Genomic DNA, 19,170 nt, shown 5'->3' with positions numbered 1-19,170 from the left:
CAAGATTTTTGTGTTTGCAGCCACCAGCCAGGCAGCCTGGGAGCACTGACAGACTAAGTTGATTGTACCAAGTGCCTGCATTTCCAGTAAGGCCACAACTGGGAGATAATTGCCTGACTTTGGCACTGTAAACAGCAACTTTGAGCCTGCCTTTTCTCAGTTGACTGTAAAGGGAAGGTAGGTGCTCACTGTACGGACTCTAATCCTGCCCGCAGGGCTGGGGGTTGTTTGGCAGTAGGAAATGGTGGGCGTTTTAAGTGTGAAATCAAACCCGAGATCCGCCTCTCAAGAGAAATCTCTCTTCCCCCTCTCTGTCACTTTTGTTGTGATACTAAGGCAAAAGAAGCATATTGCTAACTTCTCTGAGTAGACAGCTGATGTAGCTGGAAGAGGTCAGGCCAACTTGTGGCCCACAACCCTTTCTTCAGGTCTTTAACTCATCAGTGAGATAATAAAGAACAACTAAAAAGACCTTTGAAAATGCTGCGGATATCGTGTCTCCCAACTGTGTGTCTCTTTCTTCTGCTTCTCCTGTGCTTCCCTGGCCAAAATGGTACGTACATCATAGATGAACTTACGTTTCACAAGTTTCAATATTTTCTTTCTTCCTTGCTCCCCCCCGCCCCAGTCTATTATCTTAAAAGGTTCCTGGCAAATTCCCCGTTAGCAAAATCAGGTGGAACTTTTAAAAACATTCTCTGAAATTATTGAATTATTTTTTAGAAAAAAAAATTTATTGTGATCAGAAGTTTTCTTTTCTACACAGAAATTACTCTCTGTAGAAAGAGTGGAAGCTGTTTTCCCAGTAATTCAACATGAACTGTATCTGTACCATTAAGCTTGACGGGGGAGCTCACTACTGGATAGAAATGGCTATTGATATTTACTAGGGGCTTTATTATTGAAGGTAATAAAACTTTACTAGAAATATCTAGTGCTAAATGTTGTCGTGGCTATTGAGAATACATGCTGGAGGCATACTTGGGGGAAAAGAGTGTGAATCTCTGAGGAGAACAGGCTGAGGAAAAAGATGTGTCCAGTCAGTCAGTCCTTCCTCCCCCACGACTATTGACAATAACTGGAAAGGATGGTGCCTTAGGAAAAAAATATTATCCATCAATCAACATGTCTGGAAAGAAGATGCAGGGAAACTGATGAGAATATTTGTTTTGAGTGTCTTTGCCATTCTTTAGTTATTGGTTGTTGAGAAGTCAATACCGATTTCTTCAAATATAAATTAAATTTTGAACTTCTACCTCAGTCTTTTGGATTAAACAATTGATGGGCAATGGCTGCTTATCATTAGCTGCGTGGGTCCTTAGATCATGTAAGTGTGGATCAGCTTAGAAGTACTGATTTTTAGGCTGATGGAGATTAATTTCCTGAGCTTTCCCTACCCGCTTGTAAAGGCTGAGTGCTCTGTGCTTCTCTGGCTTTCTTCATCACCCATTTCTCTGCCGCTTTGTAAGGTAATTGCTGATAACTCCTGAGTTGCCTTAATTCTGTTCCTTAAGTGTTGTAGGAGAAATGTCCTCATGTCTGGTCAGGTTGGATTGACCTACTGTATGTAAACTCCCATGATCTGTCCTTTCTGTGTTTGTTCCCTTATTAAAATAGTTTTAAGTATGTAGGGATCCTTAATTTGCTTGTCAACACTGAATAATTCTACCCTTTCTATACTATGTTTGTCCTAGATATGCAATAACCAACGTTTAATTTTTCTTCTCTTGCTTTTAACGTAATTTCTTATAGGCATTTCCCATTTGATCCCTCTCTTTCTTGGTATACATTGCACAAGCACTTACTGTTCAGTTTCTTTGGATATTAAAGTCATTAGAGAACTCATAGGGTCTTGTTATATATTTTTATATCTTTGTTTCTTACTGTAAGCTGGAGTTATACCTTCTGTATTTCTCTTTCTATGAGGCTACACCATCCAGTTTCCTGATGTTGCTAAAACCTTCTTTCTAAAACAAAATTGTAATTTTCTTCCATACTCTGCCTTTTTGATACTTTTGAATTTCAGATTTAGATCCTCAGCCAGCTCCAGTTATTGTGCTGAGTTCAGTAAACCTTTTATTTTGAGAACTGATGGATCATTCTGAGAATCTACAGAGCAGACTATATTTTTTTCATGAGCAACAGAAGCCACTTTTTCACAAGGTCTTTTAAGCTTTGGGGAGATGTTGAGTTGCACAGATCAATGATCATGAAAGATGCGATAGGTTTCAAGACAGCCAAGATGATATTTACAGGATAGCAAAACTACAGTCCAGTCTTACAGAGTGGTTCTGTTGATGGAGTAGTTGATTTTGAAAACTATTTTGATGTTAACAAATCAAGAAGAACTCTGATACTGTAATTTCAATTGCATTTCTTATTTTTAGGTGAAGAAAATGAACAGTCAGCAGACGTTATCAGTGTTTGGGAAGGAGACTCCATCAGCATAACTTGCTCAATGAAAGTTTCAGAAAATGAAGTGGGAACATACTTGAGAACTAGCATACAGCCAATCAATGTGATATATGTTTCCAAGCTGAATACTTCATATATCTTTCCTGCTTTGGCTAATCGCACCAAGTATTCAATGGAAGGAGGGAATCTCAGGATAACTCTGCACAATGTACAGGAATCTGATTCCAATATCTACTTATGCATTACATTTGTTAAAAGCAAAGACCACCACAAAATGCTGAGTGGGAAGACAACCATAGTACTGGTAAAAGGTATTCCACCTTTTAAGTAATGAATTAATAAATGCAGATACATATTTTAAATCAAAGATTGGAAGAAAGCATAATGGGAGGGAGAGTGACAGAATTTTACTCATTTCTGCTCAGTCAACATACTGATTTGAAGGAAAGTGTGGGTCTGTTCCCTGAAAAGATGAAGAAAACACATTAGATAGAACAGTCCCAAGAAAACCCCTAGGACATCAATTCATGACTAATTTAATCCTAGCTGTAGGTTTTGCAGCCCATGTAGACATAAGTCATAGGTTGCTGCTGCAGTTTGGAAACTGCAGACCTGCAGTGCTTTCCAAAACCATCATCAGATCTCTATAAGTAACTAGCAAAACAACAAGCCTTTTTTTTTGGTAGCAATTTCTGCAAATCTCTTTTGTTTTTACTATTTAATCTTAAATGACAAATCAATAATAATTGGGACACTAGTGTCAGGCAGGACTTGCAAGTTGGGCGTAAGCTGATAGATAGATCTATGGTTTTTTCTCTTCTTAACAAACAGTTGATGAATGGGCACAAATGCTCCTTTTGGCAATCATTTCTGGTTAGGGGAAGAAATTTTCTGTCATTTAATTTACTTTTGGGGTTTTTTTTCTTGTTTTTTTTTAATTAGAAGAGAGTTGAATCCACAATATTCTTGGGCAGCTTATTCCTCTATGTACCTACCCTTCTGATGAGTAACCTGATCTAACCTGAAATACCTTTACCAAAAGTTTTCAAGGTTTTCTTCCTTTCCTGTCCCTAAGGCATGCAAAACCTAATTGATGGGTCAGTAGCAGTCATCTGTAGCTATGAAAACTTATAATGTCCTTCCTTTGGCTTCTCTTTTCAAACTTCTTGACTGTGTTTTCCCAAATGAATTCCATCTTCTTGATTATGTCCTGTTTCTCCAAATTATTTTATTAAAATGCCTTTATCTGTTCTTGGTTCTGATCCTCTTCTCTAAAATACTTACAAACTGCCCAGAATTCTTTCTTGTGCAAATATGATAAATTCTATCTTCATTCCTTCATCCACGTTAATGATAATGTCAAAAGGAACAAAGCCTGTTCTCAGAGGAATTGAGTGAAGTGTCTGCCCAGCTGGACAGCAAGCTGTCAATAACAGCTTTTTGAAGACCATTTTCAACATTGATGGCACCCACATTGTATGACTTCACCCAGACTGATAGTCCCCAGATCTTTCTATGGCTTAATCTCACTTGAGAAGCAGGCAACAGGCCACGTCTCAGGGGCAAGCTGACGAAGCTCTGTATTCCCTTAGAAGAGTTCAGTAAATGTATTGTTTAGGTAGGTGAGACCCTTTACAACCGGGTAAACCTGTTCAGTCAGTCTTACTTTCACATCCCGGGGCAGGAAAAGATGCCAGGGTGTACTGAAATGTATCTTTCTTTTCAACACATGCGTAAAGGTAGCCTTTGAAAAAAATCATTTTACCCAAATTTCTGTGACCTGTTCTTTCTGTCTTTGACCTCTGTATTTGCTCCTCTGCGCTAAGTATGTGGTAGCTGTTAATGTCTCCTGTTTTTAGCTAGAACCAGTGGAGTTATTGAACAGTCACCGCTCTACGTCAATCCTCAGCAAGGCCAGTCGATCAACATCACCTGTGCGTTGAAAAGCTCGCAGGAAGATGAAGAGATCTACTTGCTCAAGACTCGCGTGCAGCCTGAAAGAGTGCTATATATTTCAAATCAGAACACAAGTATTTCTCCTGCTTTTGCTAATCGCTTGGAGTATTCAAAGGAAGAACATAAAATAGTGATAACTCTACACAACCTAAGGAAAACCGACAGTGATATTTATGTATGTGCTGTGGTGATGGAAAATTTCTCTTCCATCTCAGCAGACGGCAGTGGCACTATGCTGTTGATTAAAGGTACTATCTTTCTCCTTCTTTAATCATAAGTAATTATAGGCATGTTGTAATACAAAAGGTGGACTAAAAGCTTGCAGAACTTCAGTCAGGACAGGTAAAGCCCTAACCCATGGCTAGACTTCTTCCAGTACCTGGGAAGGTTCGGAGAGTGTGCTCAGACTCCTCTGTGCCCTGTTGTACTAGAACACAGAAACAGGCACTACGTTTCTACCTGCCTTGTACAGCCAGCGGGGAATTATGAAAGAGAAAGCTTGCTATAATCCTGCATCTTAAAAACCCCCAAAGGTCAAAATCAGGCCACAAACACTTCAATGTGTCTGCGAATAATCTGCCAATTTGGGGAAATGAATCAGTATTTTTAGCATCTGTTCTCTGACCATAATGTGACATAAATGTCTTTTAGAAACCATTCCCTATAGCGAGCCTTTCTGTTTAAACTAGGTCACACTAGGGAGCACAGAACAAGTCCTCAGGCATTTTCTTAAAGTACCACAGATAATAGCAGGGATGATCTCACGTACCATTATTATACAGTGAGCATCCTGTAAGCATAATTCCAAAGACATGGGTTTTAATTTTCCTGCAGGATGGTGTTGTAACCATTTGCTAAGTTGAAAACAAAACCAGCAACATACTGCTTGATTTTGATCTTTCTGATGCCGTTTAATGCTGTGCATTGGGCTTTGATGAGAACTTTGGGTAATTAAAATAAGGTTTACATAGGCCCTAAGACTTGCAAAGGATCTATCTGCAGTCTTCAAAAAAGTCTGTGGTCTCATTCATAACTGGTGTAACAACTCAGTAATGTGAGTTGGGGAAAACAACGGCTGCACATCAAAGAAATTGGGTGATTACTAGATATTGTGTTACTCAGATATAGATTGAGGTTTTAGAGAATTGTAACCCTTTCCACTAACACTGTTCTGCTCAGTGTATATACTTCTGATCACAGTAACCTCCTACTTCTGTCTGTACTGCTTGCAAACCTACCTGTTTTACAATCCCTACGTACTCCTGGCTGAACCCGCAGCGTTGCTGTAATACTGCAGTAAAACATTTTTTGTTTCCGTTATGTGTGTGGTCCTACTTCTGATCAGTGGCATGGAAGCTATGGCCTTTGTTGAGTGCTCCTCATGGACTCTTCACATGCCACCTGCAGTCATCACCAGCCTCTAGAAGAGCACAGGGAATGCCAGTGAGAATACTAATGGGATGAGAATTCTGGCTATGTAGCATGCTGTTGATATCTGATTTCTTGCTGATCAGTAAATATTTTTTTCATAATAAAAATAGAATTCCACTTCTTCATATTTATATTAATAATATAATTTTACATGCAGAAGCGGAGCAGACAGACTGCAGTAGTAGTTCCTGGGGCATCTATACTCTTAGCATCCTGGTAGCGCTACTGTTTTCTGCACTGATATGCTGCAGCTTGTACCATGTCGATGTAAGTATGTTGTTACCATGCCAAAGCAAAACTGAATCTAGGTTGAGTGAATAGGTGCCTTTGATATTATTTGTAAGTAGTGACTGAGTCAAGCAGACATTTGATAAACCTAAGGAATCATGAATTTCTATTGTCTCCTCTTTGCCCTTGTTTAGTGTCTCCCAGCTGTAACTCTCAGCAGTAAAAACTGTCATCTTATGTTTCTGTAACCCAGTAAATAAGATAGTCTGCCTTTTGAGAATAAATACCAAGTAAGCTTGTAAAATTGGCAGTCAACACCGCAGCCCTGTGTTGCATGTATTTCTCTGAACAGAGTACCTCACTGTCCTGTTTTGCTGCCTTTTTTTTTTTTTTTTTTTTTTTTTCATTTGGGAATGAAGCTACATATACCAATCTTGTAACAGATGGGAGATAACCGTTGGAAGGGGATACAAGGACAACAAACAGTCAGCCTAATGTCTGAAAGTAGCATTAGAAAAATAATTTTGTCCTGTCCTAGAAAGAAAGGTGACCAAGAAATTTTTCCTTGTCTGGGATTATTTACATTCATATTCTGCAGAAAGTTCCCAGAAATTATTTGTCTCTGATAGATCTTTCTGCACCATAGGGATTACCCAGAATCAATAGAGTATGAGTCACCAACCAGGCTACTATCTGGTCCCTCCACGTATGGCTTCAGTACTGCTAAAAACAAGTAGTACACTATCATTCTGGCAAAGCCAAGAGGCCCTGTGGGAGCTGGTCTCCTGTGTTATCAGCAGCAAGCTGTGGATAAGCCTTACTTATGCTGGGCCCACAGTTCCATCCAACTCTTGAAGGAACTTTTCATGAAATTACATCAGACTGACAATAGAAAGTTAAATAAATAGGTTGATAATTCCCATCTAATCCTCTAAGACCTCACTGGGTTATGAGAGGAATTTTAAAAGTGCATTTTCACTTCAAACAGGTGAACCCCTAAGATGTAAGTCAAATCCTTGGTTGGGGTCTTTTAAAGCTCTGTTCTGAATACTTGTTTGCTTTGTTTTGCAGATGAAGAAATATTTCCAGAAAAGAAAACCAAATGTAGTATATGAAGATATGTCTTACCGTTCTAGATGTAACACCTTGGTGAAAACCAATGCTTACATCATTAGCGATTAAGCTTCTGCCAGCTGGGACCATGTGGGGATTGACCATTCCTTTACAGGTCTCTGAGAGCTGCCTTAGCAAGCTGATGCGCTAGCAGAACCAACAAGCTGAACTATCACCTGCGTTCTTCAGCGGAAAGAAAAAACTGCCTCGTTTCCAAAGCTGTTTCTGCTTTTTTGATCACTTGTAAATTTTTGTTGTTTGTTTTTGTCTTTTTTTAATGTCTAGAAAATGTAGAGAAATGTAGGTATCCTGTACATGTGTCTGCAGTTTAGTATGGAATGCAGAATTTTTGGACTATATATTTGGCTAGATGCAACATATGGAGTCATTTGATTGATAAATAACCATGTCAGGGAAGGTGGGATAGATGGAGAGGTCTGGTTCTGAGCTTGCTTTCTTCTGGTCTGGTGCTCAGAAAGACCATGACATGCCTGTTCAATAATACACAATGCATCCACATATGAATGGATTACAGTTTTCTTATGAATCTTTGTGGGTCTGTCCAAGAGCTCAGGTAGCTAAGACTACTCATAGAATCATAAAATCATAGAATCATTAGGTTGGCAAACACCCTTGAGATCATCAAATCCAACCATTAACCCAGGGCTTCCAAGAGTTACAGCGAAGAAATCTATTCTGAAGAGACCTCAGAAACTTTGTGGCAGAGTGAGTTAGCAGTGACGTGGGCTTACCCGGACAAATGTCAGTAACGGCCCTAGGGACGTGCAGTCAAGTTTAGATTTTAAATGACTGCCTCTGTCAGAGATAGTGGCATGACTGGTATGGGTCTTGATGTGGCTGACATACAAAATTACTAGACTTGGGGCATGGTGGCTTTTTGGGACAGCAGAAATATCTGTGATGGGCTGCTGTTGTCTCAAGCTCCAGATGTCTTAGGACTACAGAGCAGGATGTATTCCTCCAGATCAGTGACTCCACACCGTACAGTACCAGGGGAACTAATCTGGGACAAAGCCTGCGTTCCAATCTGGCCATGGGTGAGTCTGATCCAAAATCACTCTTACCATGGGAGTTTATCAAAAACTCACATCAGGTAAGTAGGAACTAAATTTGGTTTAGTAATGGCTTAGAACAGGTCACTACGGTGGGTTTAACTCTGCTCTAGCTAAGGAAGGGCTACAGTTTTCTTCAGGGGTGCTTTGGTTTCACAGAGCCATGGCCGCTGTGCAAAGTCAGCAATCTTGTGTGCCCAGAGGAATATCAGCTTGCCCTGTTCTGAGGCAGGATTGATGGGGTTGGCTTGTGGATTCTGGGGTCAGGCTGAAACTAGAATTTTTCTTTTTTGATGTATTTGTTTAGTTCTTTGAGGGATTAAGGCCAGTTTGCTGTTGATGAGTGCGTGGCTGGAGAAGAGCCTGGCACAGGGGGTCCTCCCTCCCTGGAGGTGAGCTCTGCCCAGATCTTGGCTGCCCAGCCAAGCCCATGCTTGGGAGAGCCCGTTTCCCTGCGGGCGCGGAATGCTGTGTGCCAGACCCGAGGGAGAAGCATGCTCGTCCGGGGGGCTGCTGCAGGGAGGGCTGTGCCCTGTCCATCGCAGACCCTGCCGTCCTCGTGTAGCTGTCACCAAATAAAATCCTCTCTGTGGCTGGGGCTTTGTACAGTTGCTCAATATTTTTATACACATATTAAAGACTATTTCATATATCTTGCAAATGAACGATAGTTATTGAATGAACTGTTTCTTCAAGTGTTTTGGTTTCTTTTTTAAAAGTAGAATGATTCAGAGGCTTCTTCCAAAATGCAGTATAACTTGCTCTTAACAGCACCTTAATAGACAACATAATAATTATTTTCCACTTTATTTACATAATGTATATGTGGGAGTTTTATTTTTTAATTTTAAATCTAGTCACTGAAGAAAACACCATAGAACACTTCAGATGGTGTGTATTCATACAATCTCTTCCTAGCAGCTAAAAAAATATTCCTGAAGAGATAAAAATGTCAAATGGAGGTGGGTAAGCAGCAGACAGCACTGGGGAAGCTCAGCCCATCCTTCAAATGGCACCTGGCACCCGGTCGCGACGACTGCGGGCCATGGGGTTTGCTAAATCTGAAGCAGGAGATGGCACCTCACTGCTGTTGACCCTGTTTAAAGTGCCCATAAGCCCAGCCCCAGTGGGGTCCCTTGTCCCCTCACGGGGGTCTCACCTGCCCCCTCCCCACTGGTGAGCGCAGCCCCTCGCCACTTGCCCAGGCCCCGCTGCCGTGGTGCATGGAGGCCCTGTGGTGCCCATGGCGTGAGCAGGTACCCTGGGGGCACCGCCAGCCTCTCTGCCACTTTGCTGTCTGTGCATCCCGCCCAGGGGGACAATGGTGTCTGCAGTGGGGTCAGGGGGAAGGCCGTGAGGGATGATGAAGACTTTGCTTCCCACCTCCACCTCCATTTGACATTTTTATCTCTTCAGGAATATTTTTTTAGCTGCTAGGAAGAGATTGTATGAATACACACCATCTGAAGTGTTCTATGGTGTTTTCTTCAGTGACTAGATTTAAAATTAAAAAATAAAACTCCCACATGTACATTATGTGTACTGGGAGGTGTATCCCAGCACCCGCTCCTGCGTGGCCAGGGCGCTGGCAGGGTCCCCCCAGGGCTGCTTTCCTCCCAGGATGGAAGAGGGAGGCCTCCCACATGGCGCCTGAAGGCTGCTGCTGCCCCACAGCAGGAGGGGCCGACAGGGGCAGCTGGCTGCCTTGTTGTCACCGCAGCGTCCCCTCCTGCTGGGGTAGGCCCCGGGGTGAGGCCATGCATGTCCCTGCCCACGCCGGGCACTGCTGCCCTTCCCCGAGCGTGGGGGCAGTGGCAAGACCAAGGGGACCGAGCCCAGATGTCACCCACAGCACAGAGACCACCTCTGCCTCTGTCAGGGGCAGGCGTAGGGGAAGATACTCTAACAAATTAGATACTGCTCTAGGAGCTAAAGTGCCTGTATTCAACCACTGTTGGTCATATTTTCATTTTGGAAAAAAGGTGCAGGTTTAATAGAGGAGGGCAGTAGTCCCAGAGAGGCAACATGCGGAGGCTCAAGATGAGCAAACTGGCATTTGAGGTTGGCTTTCTGTAGCACCGCTACTGCGCAAGTGTGGCCACAATTGTGAAAAAAAACCCCAACAACCCAGTATGTGAAAGGAAACAGTAGTGGAGGTGGTTTCTTTGGCTTGGTGTAAACAAAAAAAAAACCCCCAAAAAGTCAAGACTAGCTGAGGGAAACAAAATACAGTGAGGGAAACAACATACAGTGAGACGTTTTGTGAGTTGTATCTATGTAGAGGCGTAGAGCATCAGCCCTGCAATTAACCCAATTAACCCAAGCAGCAGTGAATGAGCTGCTGGGAAGGGATGCTCAGAAATGAGCTCAGGGGTGTCAGAGTAAGGGTCGGGTGTTTGGCTGCTCAAGGGGGTCAGAGGGGTCCTAGGTGGAGCGTGGTCTCAGAGCCCCCCTGGAAGGCAGACAGACGGAATTTTGCACCTCCCGAGTTGAAGACAGAATTGCTGTGGGCTGGTCCTGTTGCCTTTGCTGTTTCTCTGTCTCCTGTCCCTGCACTGGGGAGATAAATGATTTCCAAGGAGAGGCGGGAAGTGCAGCGTAAAGCTCTGAGGCTGGGCCAGGACATGCAGCAGGGTATGAGTGAGGTCCCCAGCCCCGATTCATGGAATAAACGACAGAAATGGCAGCTGGCAGCAAAGCAGCTTTGGGTTGGGGATCAGGACTGCAGCTCTAGGGTCAGGCTTTACCAAACAGGGATGGAGAAGGCTGAGGCAGCTGAGCGAGGAGAGTTTGTCAGAAGCAGAGAGAACATAACAGACAAGGTACGAGCTGTGCTCAGTGACTCCAGGGGCCGGGTCTATATGGAGTGGCCTGGCCTGAGCTCTCAGGGAGGGCTCATCGGAAATAATATTTTGGCTATTTGAAAGACTAGAGAGACCAGCCAGCATGTGTAGATTGCCACTGATGGAGCCCATAGACTGAGGAAAGCATTTTAACCCTTTGATTAAGGTGCCTCTGACAAGTACATGCTTGAACTCAGATGCCAAGGAGGTTGGTAAGCCAAGCTGAGCCACAGAACGTTTTCCAAGGGGATTGTATGTGGGGTAGAAGTAGGTTCTCCTCTTCTTGTGGCTTGTGATGTATTGTAGCATGCTGGATTATTTCTAGTGACTATCCTGCAAGCAAATGCTTATGTGCTTATAGCAGTTTTAAACACTGCATGACACATTTCTAAAGCCTGCTGGAGTTACTTCCTTCCTCCTGTCTGTCACTGGTTGCTGCTTGTGATCATTCTTCCATCCAGTAACTCAGGCAGGAGATGTTCTGTTACTACTTGGAGGATATGACCAAAATATGTCCAGCACTGCTGGTTCTGGTGCAGACAAGCTACTGACTGGTGATTTCTCAAGGTCCCTGTGTTAGTGAAAAATATACTTCTGTTCACAGCATACAATCTTTTGAAAACACTTGTTTTTCCAGGCATTTAATTTCTTTTTGAATGTTATGTAACACTCAACTTGCAATCAGGTATTAGCAGTCAGCTTACAGTCAAGTGGAAAACATGTGTTTTTTTCCCGTTCACAGATTCGGTTTTCACACAGTTCACAGCTCTGAGGTGCTGGAAATGCCTTCATAGTACAATTATTTTAATCTGACATCTTTGTTTGATATGCTTCTGCTCTAGTTAATGAATTCTTCTACTGCTCAACATCTAATTTTAAGAATATTTGTGTTGTCATGCATGATTTTTAACACTATTTCGAATGCTTCAGTAATGGCTGGATACTGGCTATGTGCAGCATGCAAGAAATCTTCCAAATGCCACCTTAAATCACAACAGATTTTAACTTACTTTTTGGTAAATCACTGATAATACATCACTGATCTTAATCCTCTCATATAGCCAGAGCATCCTACTTTGGCTGCAATACCCTCACATGCAGAGGGTTTAGGCTTAATATTAAAAGCTCATTATTTTTTCATTCATTCAAGAAAGTGAAATAAAGCAGGTAACTCTCTGGGAAAGCCTTCAAGTTCATGTCTCTTAGCAGTTCATGCCACCCGGAGACATTTGGTCCATCTTCTCTTAACACAGTGGAAAACTACATGTTTGTTTCTTCAAGGAATCTGGCTGATCTCAGGGATTCAGGAGCCAGTATTGCATCTAAAAATCCATTAAGACATGGAGGGCTAAACTATGCAGCCTTTTCTCATATAAGTTGTAAATACTTACTCTGGGGCTACTTGTACAGGTAATGTTTTATCAACGGGAGGAATCATTTCATTCTCAAATGGCAGAATTTATTACTCTGCTCCAATATGACAGAAAACAGAGAGGGCTTTGTTTCTGGGGGTGCTCTTTCTCTACACATATTGCCTTACAGCACTTCAACAAGCCTTCTGAGAAACCACAAAGGCCAGTTTACTGCTCATGGTTTGTACCTGCATCATATTATCTTTGTTCAGAGACATAACTGACAGCAAGTTTGTGGGTGAATGACATTTAAGGTATATAGCTATGTTCTTAAGCAGTTTTTAAGAGTGAATGGTGAGATGACATTTTGCCAAAATATCTGTGACTTCTGGGAAAGAAACTTACTCAAGAAACACTCCATAACTTCTCTGTGGATTTCTCTGCTACTCTATTCCCATACACTATAAGTGCTCGCAGTACAAGCTTCTGTGGTGAGTCTCCTGAAAGGGGGGGCAGTCAGTCACTAGATAGTAGAAGCTTTTGGACTCAAAACTCTTTCTTTCAAAAAACAAAATAGGTTCAAGGTTCCAAAAAAGCCGTTAACAAGAAACCGTGCATGTATGTATGTACACACTGTGGGTGAAGAAACTACGTTCGTAATGACTATCACGGCTAAAAATAAAACCAGACCTTCTTCAGAGAACTGTACGCTCCTCCCTTGCAGAAGCTGTTTTGGAAATAAGGTTTTTACATGCAGAAATAGGTAATTATATTTCTGTCTTAACCAAACAGGAAATAGAGGAGAGTTTCTAGGAGGTTTTCAGCTCACCAACTCAAATAAACAGTCCAAACTGAGGATTTCCAGCTTCTAGACTTGTTCAGAGTTAGGTCAACAAGATGGGATCCATCCTCGAAAGGATGTCCTCCTGGTTCTTTTGTTAGTAAATCTCACCATTATGGTCATGGCAAGTTAGTGAATAGTCTTAGTGCACTTGGCTGGAGGCAGAGGTGGCCTATTCTTTCGATGCTAGTTATTCAATGGCAAGCTCTGACACCTGGACCTGAGGGCACCACTTCAGTGGAACAAAAAGAGAGGCAGAAAAAGTCATGGTAAGAATAATTATATTCATTACCAAAATTTGGTATATTCATTAATAACATGCTTTCTTCAGCTAGCTTCTCTTAGGCTGCTCTCAGGCCTCAAGAAAAAAAATGTGGTCTTTGTGGTTAAGATGCAGAAGTCTGGCTGCTGCAGGGATGCCTGAGGTGTTACATTTCTATCCACCAGTCAGCACTGCCACAGGGTGGGCTGTGCAGGGGTCTGGCTTATCACCACCCTGAGAGATGGACTCATGGTAATGTTCTGGCAGAAGCTCGTGGTTCCTGTGTACTAGGAAGGGCTATTGCGTTGCTTTGCAGAGCAGCAAAACTCAGGTGCAGAAGCTTGCAGAGCACAGCCTTGGCTGACCTCTGAGCTGCCATCAGCGAGTGACTTGGCCTGCAGTCTCTCACCATCACTGTCACACGCTATGCTCTGTATTACAGCTGGCTGTGGCCATTAGCTTAGTCAGTAGAAATGCTTCTTGCTGGCCCAAGACCAGTCTGTGTCAACAGTGGTCTCCATGTGGTTTACTAACAAGTGCATGTCTAGCACGGGGTTCAGATCATAATAAAGAACTGCATGAGTACATGAACATGTCTTGCAGGCTTACCATGGCCACGTTCAGCTCTGCTAGCTCCTGCAATCTGGGCAGAGCTGCAGTCTTACTGGCAATGGCCAATATTTGAATAGGGCTTGATCTGCTCAGAGGATTATGCATTCACTAATGAACTCAATCTTCTGCTTTTCCCAGTTTAAAGGAGAAAAGCTGAGGTACTAGCTGATGCCACTGGACCAAGGCCACGCAGCAAGTCAGGGGATGAGTCAGGCAGTAAAGCAGTTTTCATTCTTGCGTATCATGCAAGCCCACCAACATAAACATGTCTTTCATATTTCTATTCTGTTATTATATGGAATGAAGTAGAGGAGGTAACGTGACAATCAAACCTGCTCAGCTGTGAGCTGAGATCACTTTCACTGCTTCACATTGAAAGAGTTTGATTTTTAATCTTTGAACTCATCTCCTTCGTAGCACAAAGACTTACGTGAAAGCACGTCCTTATTTTACAACATACCTACTTTTTTTTTTTTTTTTTTTTTTTTTTTTTTCCCCAGCCAAACTTCTGGCATGTGACAGTGGCACATTGTAGGCTGGTGACTGTAACATCTCTGTCACCAAAACATATTATCAGGCAGTGGACTTGTTCCATCAGTCACAAATGGTATGATCTGAGGTTTTCTCTATTTGGTATACAATACTTATGACCATTTATACATCCTGCTGAGAGAAAGAGCCTTTCAGCTCACATGCTGCATCCCTTTATTTGGGTATTTCTACATTGCACTTGTACATCTCTCCTGCGTGTACTGCTAGTTCAGATACTAGCAGCGGTCTGGCTCTTGCAACCGTAACTTCCTTCTGGGCTCAACTCTTGTGCCCACAGTTAGACCATTTCCAATATATTGTCGTGCTTAGGGCTTGCCTGGTATCGCAGGGAAGGTACTGCAGGGTATTTGGGTATTGCAGTGCGGATGTCATGCAGACACGTCAGCTAACAGTGCTCAACTACTGATGCAGCAGCACGGCCTTTCGCATGGCTTGGCACTTGCGTAGGTCCTGAATAAATCCGCTGGCATCTGGGGTGTACTGAGCTCCAGCACGTCTCGGATATGCAGTTATCGGTGCCTGAGCTTGCTGGGTTAAAGCCATGTTATCTCAACTGCTGGGTAGATGCACCCTGCACCATGCAGGATCACAAGCTGCCAGTCCAACAATGTGCAGACAGGGAACAACGGCAGTCTGGTGTATTAACAAAGAAGATGCTTAAGAGACAGAGACTAAAAAAGAATTTATGCATTAGTTTCCTGTATTTTGTTTTTGTTTTGTGTTTTTTGGGGGCTATTTTAGTGATTTAAAACATTGTTGGATGGGAAAAATGCTCCTACATATGTAGCTCACTGTCTTCTAGGTTCAAAGATGTTCAACCACTGTGTTTGGTTATAGGGAAAGCAGGGATATTCATTGCAGTACCAGGCACGAGCCCAAGACTGAGTAGATTAACAATGTGAGGTGAAACATGTTATCCAATACTCGGTACATTTAAGAGCTGTGCAAGTATTTTCCTGCAGCTACGCTTGTGCATTGATCTGCTGAGGTTTCTGCCTGCAGACCTGGACTTCTCTTGACTACAGACCCTACCAGTCACTCTGAGCTGTGACCTGACACTCATGCTTTGCTATTAAATACCATCAGCTGTTAGGTGGCCCAGCTGGCAGATCATCCAAAGGTTCATGCTAACATGCTCTTATGAAAGAGGTTCTTGGAGTCATATATGAACCAGCCTGAAGATTATTTGTATCTGCTTGGACAATATATTATCAGTTCTGAAATGTCCTCTGCTAGTCAAAAGGCTCTTTGCCGTTTGAAGCAACTTTTTCATAGCAAATTTTAAGTGTACTCAGCTACACATATATTCCTCCTTAAGCGACTCTGATTTCCTTGCATTGCACAGCTAGGTATAGAGCCTGTTTCAAAGCAGCATGAGACAGGAAACTAATTCCTCGCTTTCGGTTCCCTGCAGTTTAAAAGCCCAGGTAACGAGGTGCAGCAGAGCTTCATTAGGTGCACAGGGATTCATGATGTAAAACAGAGGAGCAGAAAGGGAGAAGGATGGTTTGTCTGAGCTAGCAGCCAGGATTGCTATGTAAGTGCTCTATTATTCTTGTTGGATCTAAAGCTCAATTATAGAAGTTGTACAAAAATGTTCTCTGGTTCTGTCCTACATTTCCTTCTTTGGTTTTTTGTATGTCCTTTTAGCATTCGCAGGTCCTATAACTCTGGGTTAGAAATCCTGGTGGAAAACAGCTGACTTCTTACCTCCTTGAGGCAGGCTGGGGTGGTCATGGGGCAGAACCTGGTGAGACGGGGGTGTGAAGCACTGTTGCTGTGTTTCAGCAGAAGCTTGGTCTCAGCAAAACAAGCCAGCTCTATGTGCTACCCCTCTGTGTTAAATGCATGAAACACGAGCTTGTGTGGGCAAGTATACAATGAATTTTTGAAGCTGAACAAATCGTGATAATTGTCAGTGCAAAGACATCCTGGAAAAGAGTAGGAGAAGCTCATAGCTGCAGTCACTGGGTTGTCTGGAAAAGGCAGGGAATGAAGGTGTTATTCTGCTCTGAGGAAGGTGTGGTGATGTTTGGAAGAAGGTGCTGTACTTTTCCAGTCTCCAGCAAATCCAGCAGCCAGTATGGCTCTGAGCTTGCATCGTGCTTGCTCTGGAAGTGGTCTCAACCACATCAGCAAGCAAATGAGGCGACATTATAACCTTTTACAGTTCTGTTATGCCTCAGATGCAGCAACTTGGGTCTTGCTTATCAACTGTCATCTGCTCCCTGGTACATCACTTTTTTTTTTTTTCTCTGTGACTGTCCTTTGTCTAACAGGTGTCTAAATTAGCTCCTAAGACAATTTTACCCTTTTCAACTATGCTGCCAGCCTGCAATCAAAAAGGCAGGCACATGCAGTGCCTGAGCAGGTAGTCATTGCATTGTGAATTTTTTCATAACATTTACGTTGGCAACGAAATTTCCTCAGCAGCAAGTTTAGTTTGTAAAAGTTGGAAGCTGCATTTTTGTTCTTTGCTCTTTTCCTCCCTGCTTGTGTGTGTTACTAGTTTCCTTTGCAACAAAACAAGACCTGTCTTCAAGAACCACAAGAACAAGTATTAGCTCTGAGGTATTTCAACTTGCTACAGCCATTGCAGTTAAAGCTACCCTTGAACACTGTCAAAAAACCTGGCTAGTTGAGGAAGGAGGAGTAGAGGGGTTGTTACTATGAGATTATTTACAGCTGGAGGAAAAGGAAATACCAGAGGCTATTAGAAGGAAATCTGTACTTAATATTCTGTGGTCTCAAATAGTTTTACTTGTTGCTTTTTTTCATGTCTGTAAAAGTATGTTAAAAAAGAAAGTAAATGGTGCATATTATGGTAGGAGCTGGCATCAATACTTAACAGGAAAACACCTGGTTACATATTGGTGTTTAATGGTGTAATAGTATTAAGGTTTTATTAATATATTTTCCTATGCTTGGCTTGAGACACCCCTTGCCACTCCCCTCAGCATGTCCATTAATGAGGGAGGGAACACCCTGGCTTATTAAAAATACGTCCTTTTAAGAGAACAGAAAAAGATATAGGCTGTTACTAAAGCATGGAAAGAGGCATCTTGAAGGATGTTAAAGTAGAAGTAACGGGCTAGGGCCAGCAAAGATCACAGCTGGTGGAAGTGTAGGGCTAGAAAGGGCTCCAAGAGGTCATCTGGTTCATGCCTCTGCTGCCAAAAAACAATCAGCTCTATATAGGTCGAGATCATCCAGAGTTAGGTGCTTCCCCAGCTTGCTCCTGAAGGCTCCTGCTGGTGGCATCATTCATGAAGTCTGTGCTATAGTTTAATTTCCTTGTAACTTGTCTGACCCGATACTGAGCTGTGCTAAAAATACAGTATGTAACAAGGAGTGTCAGGCAAACAACTACTCTGAGTAATATCAGTAGTAGCGTTTGGCCCCAAAAAAGGGGGTCTTGCAGGTGCTGCTGCCCGAGGAGACAGACTTCTAATAAATCTTATGTAGAGCTGGTAGCAACGCAAAGGAGTTATTATAAGTGAGATGTGAATTTGTGCTTAATAAGAAAACATAACACCTATAGCAGTTGAAGACAGAGCAGGTAAATGCATCATGCGGAGGGTCTTTATACACAAACAGGGTCAAGGGACAGACTGATTCACCGGCCAGTGAACGTTGTAGTGAGAAGGAGGACGTGCTCGCTGGCTGGGCAGTGAAGACAGAAGCTGGCAGCTGTGCTCTTGCATGTCAATGGCAGCGTGTAAATCTCTAGAGCTTTCTGCATGTACATACAGACACATGTGGGTGTGAATGTGCTCCCCACCTTCTGTACTGAGCCTGTTCCTATCAAATATTCATCAGAGGAAGATTTCCATCTGTACATTTTGCATTATTCAGGCTTCGAAGTATTTCAGTGACTTTCATGTTGCCTACAGGATTTAGATACCAGGGATAAAACAGAAACCTCTGTAATTTTCTACATTTAGCATTTCTGCTTCATTAAAATTCTTTTGAAGATTAGTCTTAATGATAGATCTTTAACTTGCAGTCTTCCTCCCAGGAAAAATAGGCTTACAACTGGAAAAGATGAACCAATTCCAAAGAAATCTTTGTAATTTGACCATCAGGCATGGGTGGATGATGCAGGTAGCTCTATTTCTTTTCAGTATTTGCCTTACCCCAAAGGGCCTGCCTTTAACCCCAGTGTGTAATAGATTGCTGCTGCTTCTGCATATTCACCCACAGGATAAAAATATGAGAGTATTCTCCTTTGAGTAATTCTTTCTAAGACACTGAAACAAAACAGACAATACTGAACCAATTCAAGCTGAGTTTTAAACTATTAGTATTCACTACTTGTTTTTACATACAAAATTTAGATGTGATATGTTGCAGTGCCTGATTTTTCAGAGACTGTGAAGCACTTGACATGCTGCTTAAAGAGGCTAAGGATGCTTTACATCCCCTGAAAGGCAGGTGTACTATTCACTGCTATAAAACTTGGGTTTAGGGCCAGAAAACAGATGGCCCCCAA

General features: G+C 42.5%; 1 protein-coding gene across 1 annotated transcript; it reads left to right on the top strand.

Moving 5' to 3' along the window:
• Positions 1-342: 342 nt before the first annotated feature.
• LOC121081042 lies at positions 343-8,881 on the top strand. The gene is made up of 5 exons (XM_040579679.1): positions 343-553; positions 2,388-2,726; positions 4,275-4,619; positions 5,960-6,069; positions 7,102-8,881. Exons 1-5 carry the CDS (start codon positions 481-483, stop codon positions 7,210-7,212), a joined length of 978 nt encoding a protein of 325 aa, XP_040435613.1. The 5' UTR covers positions 343-480; the 3' UTR covers positions 7,213-8,881.
• The last annotated feature ends 10,289 nt before the right edge of the window (positions 8,882-19,170 follow it).

Source organism: Falco naumanni, chromosome 1 (assembly GCF_017639655.2).
Source record: "Falco naumanni isolate bFalNau1 chromosome 1, bFalNau1.pat, whole genome shotgun sequence".
NCBI classification, from domain to species: Eukaryota; Metazoa; Chordata; class Aves; order Falconiformes; family Falconidae; genus Falco; species Falco naumanni.
The sequence above is the reverse complement of the archived record's forward strand: the minus strand, read 5'-3'. Positions and strand labels throughout refer to the sequence as shown.